An 11,906-nucleotide genomic window follows, 5' to 3' on the forward strand; every position below is an offset into this window, starting at 1 on the left:
ATTAAGACGGCACCATCCCTTGACAATTGTCATTCAACATTTCATTTAAATTTTTGTATTTATCTTTTATCTTGCCGCTCGAATCCCAGAGCCTGTGGAAAAAAATGGTCCTTCGAGCCTTCACAGAAACAAACGAACAGAAGATTCGCTTAAGCCAAAGGCTAGTGCTGCCATCACATAAAATTCTGTGTTTAATTCTATGTCCCCCGGGACAACTCCATTATTTTTAAGTTCATTTCTTTATCGATAACGTGTTCTACTAAATGTTTATTCACTTTACTGCCAAGAATATCATAATAATAAACAATAGTTATTTTTGTTAAGCAGCAATGTAAAGGTAAATTACTACAGCCAGGCAATTAATTTTTATCAGTTCAAGTATACTAATTATTTGTGTCACGTCGTGAGCAATATTTCCAAGTATTCATACAGTTCACAATATGTTTCAATAAGAATTATAAAAATTTAACTATTTCCATATTTTAATTAGTTGTAATGTTGCAAATAATTAAATCGTCGCTTATTTACTATTTTATTATTTATTGTCATGCTGATAAATTAACTGAAGTAACAAAAACTACAAAGGGATCTGTCCTGGGTAAAATATCTAAAACCGTTGAAAAAAATATTGAATATTCCGTTTATTTTGGAATTCCTTTTGCGAAGCCACCGCTTGGTAATCTTCGATTCAAGGTAAGAGTACTTTTGATTAATAAATTCCGAGGAAATTATTCAGATAAATCGTAGCCTCCAGAAGAAGTTGATTCGTGGACTGGTGTCTTAAATGCTACGAAGGAACCAAATCTTTGTCCGCAATCGGATCCATTACAGAATTATACTTATGCCGGAGATGAAGACTGTCTATATCTTAATGTTTATACCCCAAAAGTATGTAATTTAATATAATTACATACTTATCTATTAATCACCATTAGATATATAAATATGATATTCAATTTATAAGATTAATTCAACTGACACAAGTAAACGAGCTGTTATGTTTTGGATTTATGCTGGAGGTTTTGCATTTGGGTCGATCAGTCCATCGCTGTACGGGCCGGACTATTTAATTGAAGAAAATGTCATAGTGGTCATGGCGAATCATCGCTTAGGAGCTTTAGGTTTTTTATCTCTAAACCACGAAAATGCGACTGGAAATGCTGGCCTGAAAGACCAAGTGTCGGCTCTTAAGTGGGTGCAGGAAAATATCGAAAATTTTGGCGGTGATCCAAACAGAGTCAGCATTTTTGGTGACAGTTCTGGATCTGCGTCCGTGGGGTATCTGATTCTTTCCGACATATCGGCAGGTAAAGTTGCCCAGCTCAGTCTAATGTATCGTAAGAATTACAAATATTATTTCCAAAGTTTTTCCTAAGGTCTTTTTCAATCTGGGATCAGTATGAGTGGAACTCCTTTGAACACTTGGTCCTTCGAGCCACTAATATTTGCGGAATTGCGCAGTTTCATACTTGGACTCGCACTAGGAATTGTTCCTTTCAGTAAATCAGATCTTTTAGAAAGCCTTTACACAAAACCCGCTAGAGATATCGTCAAGGCAACTGATAAATTTCTTACCGTAAATTAAAATATTTTTAATATTCAAGTTTCATATTTCTGGAAAATATTTTAATCAAAAAATTTTTTTATTCCATAAGCTCAATGTGCTGTCATACGAGCCTACAATCGAGGATCCAAAAATTGCCACCATGCCAATTATTACAGAATGTTCAATAAAAAAATACAAAGCTGGTAATTTTACTAAAGTGCCCCAGATAATTGGATTCGTTGAATCAGAAACGTTATCGTTCGTAATAGAAGGTAACTTTTTAAATGCACCGTCGTACAAAAATAAAAAAATTACTATACTACCGGTAAATATTTCAGGGGCAGATAAATTTTCCATAGTCAATTCATTTCTTCAAACTCTATTTGATTTGCCGATACTGCGACCATTTAAGAACATCGATTTCCTGACGGGCTTAACAGACTGGATTTTAGGAAAATTTAACGTTGTTGTAGACAATACTCTTTATGGTGTCGCCAACGTAACGTCAGATTTGTTGTTAATTTTCGACATCGATCGAACTCAACGATACTTGGCCGCAAGCGAAGCACCAATTTATTATTACCGCAATTCCTTTGATCATGCAAACTCCAGACATAAGAATGACGGATCTAATTTAAACGGAACCGCGCATGCCGATGATGTTTTTCAAATTTTCTGGCCTTCTCTCCCCGATTTCACACAACCTCGGGGCACCAAAAGTCGACTGGGGATCCAACGACAGAGGATGGTTAGGATGTGGACGAATTTTGCTAAATACGGGTGACTAACAAATGCAGTTAATTCATTTTAATGGTCACAGCTGGTTACTTTAACTAGTCGTTTGCTTCAGGAACCCAACACCTAACGGAACAATGGATCCTCTGCTAAATATCACCTGGCCGGTTTCTAATGCCGACGGCAGATGTCTTGAGATAAATACTAATTACACCGTAGGTCCACGGCCAGTTGGTTCTTTAGTTGGGGCATTACAAACGGTAGTGAGCCCACTGCTCGGGTTGTTCACAGGATGTAGAATATGAGTTATGACCGTGTTTTTTTACAAACTAAATATATTATTGAACGTTTGCCCAATGATGTAATTTAACGTATATTTCTTCTCAACCCCCTCCTATTATTAATTCGCTTTCCTTAATACGAGAATCAGTAATGCGGAGTGACCGTAATTTTGAGTTTCGTCATTTTGATGTGAGTCTGATCGGTCAGGTCATTTTTGATCACGTCATGGTCACAAGACCGTCAGCGGATTGTTCATAAAATGACGGACCGTCACAAGTTTGGCGACATCTCACAAGCGCTCTTATAACTTTTATATGAATGAAAATTTTTAAACCGCCATTTTCTTAAAAATACCACGAGATAGGAATACGGAGAGAAATGATGTTTCCAATCATTTAAGAAAAAGTTTGCGTCCAATCATCTAGCTAGATTTTACTAGCCGAATTTGTTACGGAAAATTTTTTGACGGTCCGAAATGACGGACTCTCACCGAAAAATTTGTGACGGTCATTTCGCATTTAAAGAGGTCTGGGTTCGCTCTCCAGTTCGGACTATCCGATAATTTTTCTCAATTTATCTATTAACTGTTCATTGAAATGATTCCTTTCTTTTCCTTCCCAATTCCCTTCTATCCTAATTCTCTTTCCTTAATACGAGAATGGTGAGTGAGCGTGTGTGTGTGTGAAGGAAACTTCTTTCGAGGAACTTTTTTCAGAGTTCAGAAGACGTTACTAAGAATTCTATGGTCTAGATCTCGTATCCAGTATAAATTAATGTCGCTGTTAATATTTGCATGCCTGATAATATTCTGTTTCGTACGTGCTTCCAATTTATTGTTTCCGTAACTCGTTACATTATTTAAACTAGACTTAACGAGCAATTTAGATAGGGCCAAGTACGTAATTAAGTAAATTATTTTAATTAAAATATTAGATGAAATTTTTCCAATTCACATCAATTTTGAAAACTGAATATTATGTTAATCACAAAAAATAATAATAATTAATGCGATGTTTGCTTGACTATACGTAAAGTAAATCGCGAGTTTCAGCAATAATTTGAACTAATAAATAAATGATAAAAACAACAAACTTTAATTGGTGATAAAAAAAATTATGTTTGCATATCGCACTTGTAACTTTACCGTGTACAAAACTGCTATAAAATGAAGCCAAGTGTTATCTTAGCAGGTTTTTATAAACATATGTTCTTTGTCTAAGTACAATGAATAGAGCGCGGTGGGTAGTTGAAATAATCATTTTTAGTTGTGTCCAGTGTTCTGTTTATGCGGACTATATTCCAACGGAACCCGTCAGGACGACCAAAGGATTTGTTCAGGGCAAGTTAGTGAACACTGTTGGTAAGAATGTTCGCTACTCAAGTTTTCTGGGAATCCCTTATGCCAAACCGCCACTTGGCTATCTCAGATTTAAGGTAACGAAAATTTCTTCATGAAAGCTGCTAAGAAGTTTAATATAAAATAATGATGATTGATTTTTGAGCAGCCTCCACAAGAAGCCGATGCATGGACAGGAATCTATCAGGCAACGGAACATAAAAATGATTGTCCGCAATTGAATATCATCAATGGGTCTGTTGTCGGAAATGAAGACTGTCTTTATTTAAATGTTTATACACCGAAAGTAATTGCAATAAGTGTAGCATCTGAAGTCGATGATTGGATTTTATTACAAACGTTTTTTATTTACTTTAGATCTGGGACACAAAGTTACGGCCGGTAATGGTTTGGATTTACGGAGGAGGCTTTGAAAGCGGGTCCAGTAGTCCCGAGTCATATGGGCCCGATTTTTTAATTGAAGAAGATGTGGTGGTCGTTGCGATGAATTACCGGCTTGGAGCATTAGGATTTCTGTCTCTGAACCACAGAAATGCTAGTGGAAATGCCGGCTTGAAGGACCAAAACTTTGCGCTTCGATGGGTTAGACAAAATATCAATAATTTTGGCGGAGATCCTAAGCGAGTTACGATTTTTGGACAGAGTGCTGGTTCTGTTTGTACTTTGTACCAAGTACTTTCTGATTCATCAGCTGGATTATTCCAATCAGCGATAGCTATGAGCGGATCTCCTTTGAATCGCTGGGGGTTCATTCCTCTACCCGAAGCAGTATCTCGCGGTTTCGCTATTGGAAGATACCTCGGAATAGATACAACAGACGCGTCGTTCATGTTGCAAAAATTTTACACTTTTTCTGCAGATGATTTTGTTCTGGCCGTTGCCAACCTCGCAAATGCAAGTATTCTCACTTATAGACGCGTCTTATGAAATGAAAGTAATTTATTAAATTTTTCCTGAAGGTTTTCGTGCCCTACATGACCCCGACAATAGAAGATCCCGAAATAGCAGAGTCTCCATTTCTTACTAAATGTTCGGTAGATAAATTCAATACCGGGAATTTTAGCCAGGTACCGATTATGATGGGACTGACGCACACAGAAACTTTGTCATACATCGGATTCAGTAGGTCTTCACAAAATGGTCGCTATTTGTTTGCTCAGAGAATAAAAATACAAAATTTCAGGTAAAACTTCCCGGGACGGAATCATTGACGGCTGTCTCGAATGCATGAGAGAATATCCCGATTTTCGAAATACGGAACAGGTTCAATTTTTATATAACGCTAAGGCTCGCAGTGAAAACAATGACCCGTTTACTGATGACGACATTTACAAAATATCCAACGTAACGTCCGACATATTATTCAATGACGGGATTGACCGGACCCAGCAATTTCTGGCGGCAAGTTCGGCGCCAGTTTACTACTATCGCAATTCATTTGATTACCCGGCAGCCATTCATCGAGTCCTGGGTATCAACCTAGATGGCGCTGGACACGGCGACGACATTCTGCAAATATTTTGGGCGCCACATCAATACCAATCGCTTGATCCGAACAGTGACATCGGAATCCAGCGAAGGAAAATGGTTAGGATGTGGAGCAACTTTGCTAAGTACGGGTAAGTTGGGTCACATATTTAGTTAAATAAATTCTAAATAATATATTTTTTTTTTTCAAGTAATCCGACACCCAAAGGAACGTCGGATCGGCTTTTGAATATAAACTGGCCAGCATCTGGATCCAAGGGCACGTGTTTGGAGATCGATAGCAGACTTACCGTTGGATCCCGACCAACTGATGATTTTGTAAAATATATCCAAGGTCTAAAAGAGCCATCGCTTAGAAATGAAAACGGATGTCGGTGACGATTTTTCATTGATGTCAAAATAAAAAAATAACTACCGCTACAAATAAAATTTAACTCTCGCACTTAAAAGTTGTATTAAATTTTATTTTCATTTAAATATAATTAAATACTGATTTAATTATCATATATTTATTTATTAAGACGGCACCATTCCTTGACGGCGTTTCCATTCAGCACCAGAGCGACGGTTGTGATTAGCCCGGGATGATTTGTTCGTATTTTTCTTATCACGATTTATTAGAACATCTTTTTCGTTACCTTGACCTTTGGGTTTACCAACGACGTCACCAGATCCCGATGACTTGCCCCCGCGTCTAAAAACACGGCCGCGGTTCGCGGCTTCGCGTTTCTCCCGCAGTACGCTGGGGTCTTGAACAAAATTACATCGGCCATTTGACGTCTGCTGGTTTTCTTCTTCCTCAGACTCTTCCTCAGATACTTCAGGTTTTTCGTATGCTCGCAGGACCTAAAATTAATCAATAAATTAATTTCCCGATTAGAAGCTTTGATTGAACCCACAATCGGATTCAATCAGAGTTTTGTGTTTTAAAAACTTACTCTAGGTGTTGTGAAAGGTTTGCTATCCATTTCAATACAGTCATCAGCACCACGTAAGCCGACGTCATGACTTTCGTATGTGTCGTCATACTCATCGTCGTATTCATCTTCAATCACTCCGTACTTGGAATAAATATTAACTGTATCAGTTTTAAATGACTTGTCATTCAACATTTCATTCAAATTTTTGTATTTATCTTTTCTCTTGCCGCGATGAACACGAGACTTATCGATTTTATCCTGAGTCATAACGTCAAACTCGTCTCCATCAAAGACATTCAGCCTTTCAAATCCTAGAGTCTTGTCGACGGAAGCCGATGCTTCGGCGGGATCTGCTGGTATGTAGGGCAGTGTCCTATCTACTTCTTTTAATTCACTAGGTAAAGTATCCTCCAGTATTGCATTTATTACATCCGCTGTATTATATTTGTAGTGCTTTAGACATTTCTAAAAAAATAAAATTTAATTTAATACTCTGAATACGTCATGGTAAATAAATAAAATTTATTTAGTAAAATTACTTCGATAAAACCGTCGCCTAAATCACACATGACGTCTTTGACATCTCTAATGTAGTTTTTAATATTAATATCAGACTTATCAGTTAAGTTGGCGGCCGTAGTTGACGGACCTGGAACTGCGTCATTGGTACTTGGACCAGGCATTGGTTCCTTAGAACTCTGTAAATTATAAATTTCAATTTTTTTAGTAAATCGATTCGTTAATTATTTTACGTAATTAAAATTAATAAATTATTTATACTTACAATTGAATTTCTTTTAACTTTAGGTGATTTTAAAATTACTTCAGATATTGAACGTTTTATAAAATTTTCTTTAACTTCATCACTAATATATTAATTAAGGAATTTTAATAATTAATTTTTTATAAAATAACGAAAAAAAATAATCAGGAATGATCATATATAATATCACTTATGTTTGACCATATATGAATCTTTAGATATAATCGTGTTTGATCTTATATGAATATATCGGATTATAAATAACTATATCTGATCACATATGTTCATATTTGATCATATGTGATATCATAATTTAATATATATATGATCATATATGACCATGCAAACAACACATGATCATATCTGATCACGTATGACCATATCTGGTTATTTATAACCACATATGATTACATATGGTCATATTTAATATTATAAATTGATTGGCACATGATTATATACGGCCATGAATGATCATATCTGATCACATACGGTCATGTATGATCATATCTGATTCCAAAATGACTATATCTGATTATATACAACCATATATATCCATATCTGATGACATATGGTCATATCTGATTTTCTAATTGATTGATACATGCTCATAAATGGCTAGATCTGATCATATATGACCATGTCAAATCACATACGGCCATGTATGACCATATCTAATTATATATAACCACATATGATCATATATGTCCGTAACTAATCACATATGTCCGTAACTGATCATATATGCCCGTATCTGGTCACATATGGTCATATCTGATATTATAAATTGATTGATACATGATCATATATGACCATGTCGGATCGCATCCGGCAATGTATGATCATATTTGATCATAAATTACCATATCGAGCATATATGACCATACTTGATCATATTTATTACCAAATTAATATATACATGACCATATATAATTATATTCGATCACATATCACATATAGCCATTCCTGATCATATATTACCATGTCTGGTCGTATCAAATATCATATACTCATATATATTTGATCATATATATTAGGGTGGGTTGAAAAAAAACTTTTTTTTTGTTTTTCTTAGCAGGGGGTAAAATTTGTACCTTATAAAAAAAAAATTTTTCAAGAAAAAAACAATTTTTTTACTCAACATTTTGTGGTGGCCCACTCGTTTTTTACATAAATAATTGATTAAACGGGGTAGTTCCAACGAAAAAATTTTTGTTGTCCAAAATCGTGGAAAACATCTTATAATTGTCGAATGTGATTTTTTTTTACTTCACTTTCATTTTAATTCTAAAGAAAATGCTTTTCATTTTTGAATTTTTTTACTTAAATTACAAAAATAATAGGAAAAAAATTTTTTCAACTTCTGACTTTCAATTAGCTTTCAAGGGGACACCCTACAGATTCTAGAACACCATGTAATTTTTTTCGTTGGGACTACCTCGTTTGATCAATTATTTATTTTAAAAACGATTGGGCCACCTCAAAATGTTGAGTAAAAAAATTTTTATTTTCTTAAAAAAATTTTTTTTTTTATAAGGTACAAATTCTACCCCCATGCTAAGAAAAACAAAAAAAAAGTTTGTTTTCAACCCACCCTAATATATATCATATCTGATCATACCTAAACATATATGACCACAAAAAAAAGGATACATATCCGAGGTGATTTGATGTAACATTTCTATATCATCTTCAATAGGAAACATTAAATTGTAATCAATAATAAAATGTCTATCAGATATCACACTTGTTAAATAATTTAAAAACTCATCAACACGTTCTTTGATATTATCTTCCCCCAATATATTCCTACAAAAAAATAAATATATATAAATATTATTCTAAAAATTAAATTGTAATTTTCTAAACTAAAATGACTTACTGGTGTTCTAACAAGTTCGCAATATTATTGAAAATAATATTACGGAAAATTTTTATAAATCCCGCCCTGGCAATTAGCAAGTATCGTTTGAATTCAACGTCATTTGTAACATAATTGCTATTGGTGGAGAGCTCATCGAATTTACGGTAAATAATGGGAATAATATTTTCATATACGCTAATTATTTTCATGACAAAATAATCGCAAGCATAAAAATCAATAGCCGGTGGATAGACAGTCAAAAATATATCAATATTTGACGCAACGTCCATCAGATAAATTACCATGTCTTCAACTTCCTCGATAGTCAACTTGGCATCTGATGAGTCTATTTCTGTAATGCGAATAACGTCGGGTGCTTTCGGTATCGGCTTGTCGAATAGTTTATTTTCTAAAGACGTCAGCAGCTGGCATGTGCACTCGACAGTCATTTTGAAATCATCGATGTAAGAATTATTGGATTTCACAGACATTTTTATTATTTTATTCACCACTTTTTCATTCTCGCGACCGTACAACTGACACAAGTCCATGAGAATTGGGACGGTTATTAAAAATTTTTCGTAGATCAGCGTACCGTGGAAGTCGGGGGTCATAAACTCACTTGGACTCTCCTTGCTGGTGACAATGCGCGCGAATATGTTCAATACTTTTTTACGCAATTTTTCTAGGCATTCTTGCATCTCGATGTCGTTGGGAAATTTATCCAGATTGTAAAATCGTGGGATGTTTTGTAGTATTGATATTATTGAGGTCATTATTGGCCGGTGGTAGGAAATGTTTGACCAAAATCTTTAAAGAGAAATTTATAATAATTAATAATTATTAATTACCTTCAATTCTTGACGATTATAAATTTTATCATTTTATTTTTTGAAAGGTTTCATACTAAAAATTGAAATTTTTATTTTTATTAAAATACTAAAGAAATTTCTTTTTTGTTTTCTATCAAAATTTTGATGTTTGATTTTTTTTTTTTAAATTTTCGATTTGTAATTTTTTTTCATCAAAATTTCGAAATTTCGTTTTTTTTTCAGGGTTTGAAATTTTTATTTTTATTAAAATACTGAAAAATTTTTTTTTCTTGTTTTCTATCGAAATTTTGATGTTTGATTTTTTTTTTTTTAATTTTCGATTTGTAATTTTTTTTCATCAAAATTTCGAATTTTCGTTTTTTTTTCAGGGTTCGAAATTTTTATTTTTATTAAAATACTGAAGAAATTTTTTTCTTGTTTTCAATCAAAATTTTGATGTTTGATTTTTTTTTTTTAATTTTCGATTTATAATTTTTTTCCATCAAAATTTCGAAATTTCGTTTTTTTTCAGGGTTTGAAATTTTTATTTTATTAAAATACTGAAGTTTTTATCAAATTTATTTACGTAAGTTGTTCTTTTTTTATCAAAATTTTGATAAATAATTTTCTTAAAAATTTCGGATCCTTAATTTTTAATACAAGTTTTGAATTTTAATTTTTCTAAAAATACTAAAGTTAAAAAAAGTTTTTACCCTCTATCAAAATTCGAATTTTTTATTAAAATTTCTGATTTTTGAATTTTTCCCAGTTTTAACTAAAAAATTTTTTCAAACTACCGAAGATACAAAATAGATTTTTAAATTTTGGCGCCAAAACGATATCAAAATTAAATTCAAAAAATAAAAGAACAAATGACTTTTATCTCAGTAATTCTCTTGAATAAAATAATTAAATGACCGACTTCGTCAATAATAATAAAATTTCAGTGATTCAGTTCTCAAAAGAATTTAAAATTTAAAAATTGTTTTTAAAACTACGAAACCCTAATAATTATAAATCACAATTAATTTAAATTTATTTTTACGTCCATACTTGAAAAATGGTAACCGTAGCAGCCAAGAAAAATCATTTATCATAAAATTGACAATTTCCAACCACGTAGACTTAGCTCCCAATATTTCTTTGCCATCTTCCTCATAAATGTTTGGAATCTCATACAATAAATAGTAACGTTTTACAACCCAATGCTTCGACTGAAAAAAATCAGTCATTAAAAATCATTTCATTTAACCCTAGTACAAAAAAAATTATAAAAACTCACCAAAGCTGGAATGACTTTCGGGACCCCATTGTCGTAGACGACCAACTCGACCTTTTCTAGGGATTCATTTTTAGGATTCTGAGGAATAGTCAAAAATTATCATCAAGTTGACAGGAAAAAAAACATCTGTTATTGTCATTGAGTTGAAGTCAAGTCAAATAGATTGGGAAATATTGACCTGGCAATTGCAGGTTATAAATTTATGGAGAAAAATAAATTGGAGCTGACTTACTTGGAATAATTCCAATTTATCCGAAGAATCATTCGACATTAAAAATTATTTTGCTATCAGAAACTTTTTCAAGAATTATATACAATTATTTTTGTTTTTAAAGGTTATGTGTACAGTGTACTTAACACATGTGCTGTAGAAGTAAATGTATGTGTTCATATATTTAAAAATACATAGAGGTCATATCAGTAGATGTCAGTAGAAAATTGACTCGGATTTTTTTTTTAAATGAATCCGAAGTTTCTCGAAGTAAATTTATATTGAGTAGCATATATAAATATATATATTGTACAAATAAGTATATATTGTTTTGATAATGAAAAATTTTCAAAATTTTACTGGTCTCTGATTTTACTGAAGTCCATTCTCCTAAAATATGACAAGCAGAAACTCTTGGATATGAGATGACACATTTGGAGTAGACGGTGGAGAAACAGGAGATTAAAGAGCCGATTAGTTGTTTCTACTCTGCAACAATCTATTAATTTTGAAATTCAGTCACAGAAATCATAGAAAAATTTCGTTTCGCAGGTTCCGATAAAAATAATAAGAATATTGAGTGTGTCGGTACCCGCGAGCCAATGGGAAACTTTAAAGCAGTAATGGAATATTTCCTCTGCTGTGATTG

General features: G+C 33.1%; 2 protein-coding genes across 2 annotated transcripts; one reads left to right on the plus strand and one right to left on the minus strand.

The window, feature by feature from the left end:
• Positions 1-374: 374 nt before the first annotated feature.
• LOC130665999 (uncharacterized) lies at positions 375-5,854 on the plus strand. The gene is made up of 13 exons (XM_057466630.1): positions 375-693; positions 748-888; positions 965-1,307; positions 1,377-1,576; positions 1,656-1,818; positions 1,885-2,326; positions 2,397-2,583; positions 3,779-3,997; positions 4,069-4,206; positions 4,278-4,814; positions 4,880-5,042; positions 5,104-5,539; positions 5,600-5,854. Exons 1-13 carry the CDS (start codon positions 496-498, stop codon positions 5,784-5,786), a joined length of 3,354 nt encoding a protein of 1,117 aa, XP_057322613.1. The 5' UTR covers positions 375-495; the 3' UTR covers positions 5,787-5,854.
• LOC130664821 (activating signal cointegrator 1 complex subunit 2) lies at positions 5,852-11,603 on the minus strand. The gene is made up of 9 exons (XM_057464931.1): positions 11,279-11,603; positions 11,047-11,124; positions 10,818-10,978; positions 8,971-9,762; positions 8,742-8,897; positions 7,113-7,194; positions 6,868-7,026; positions 6,347-6,793; positions 5,852-6,254 (listed from the first exon to the last, which is right to left on the minus strand). The coding sequence occupies exons 1-9, from the start codon at positions 11,315-11,317 to the stop codon at positions 5,925-5,927; spliced, it is 2,244 nt and encodes a 747-aa protein (XP_057320914.1). The 5' UTR covers positions 11,318-11,603; the 3' UTR covers positions 5,852-5,924.
• Between the last annotated feature and the right edge of the window lie 303 nt (positions 11,604-11,906).

The sequence above is a fragment of the Microplitis mediator genome, chromosome 3, assembly GCF_029852145.1.
Source record: "Microplitis mediator isolate UGA2020A chromosome 3, iyMicMedi2.1, whole genome shotgun sequence".
Taxonomy (NCBI): domain Eukaryota; kingdom Metazoa; phylum Arthropoda; class Insecta; order Hymenoptera; family Braconidae; genus Microplitis; species Microplitis mediator.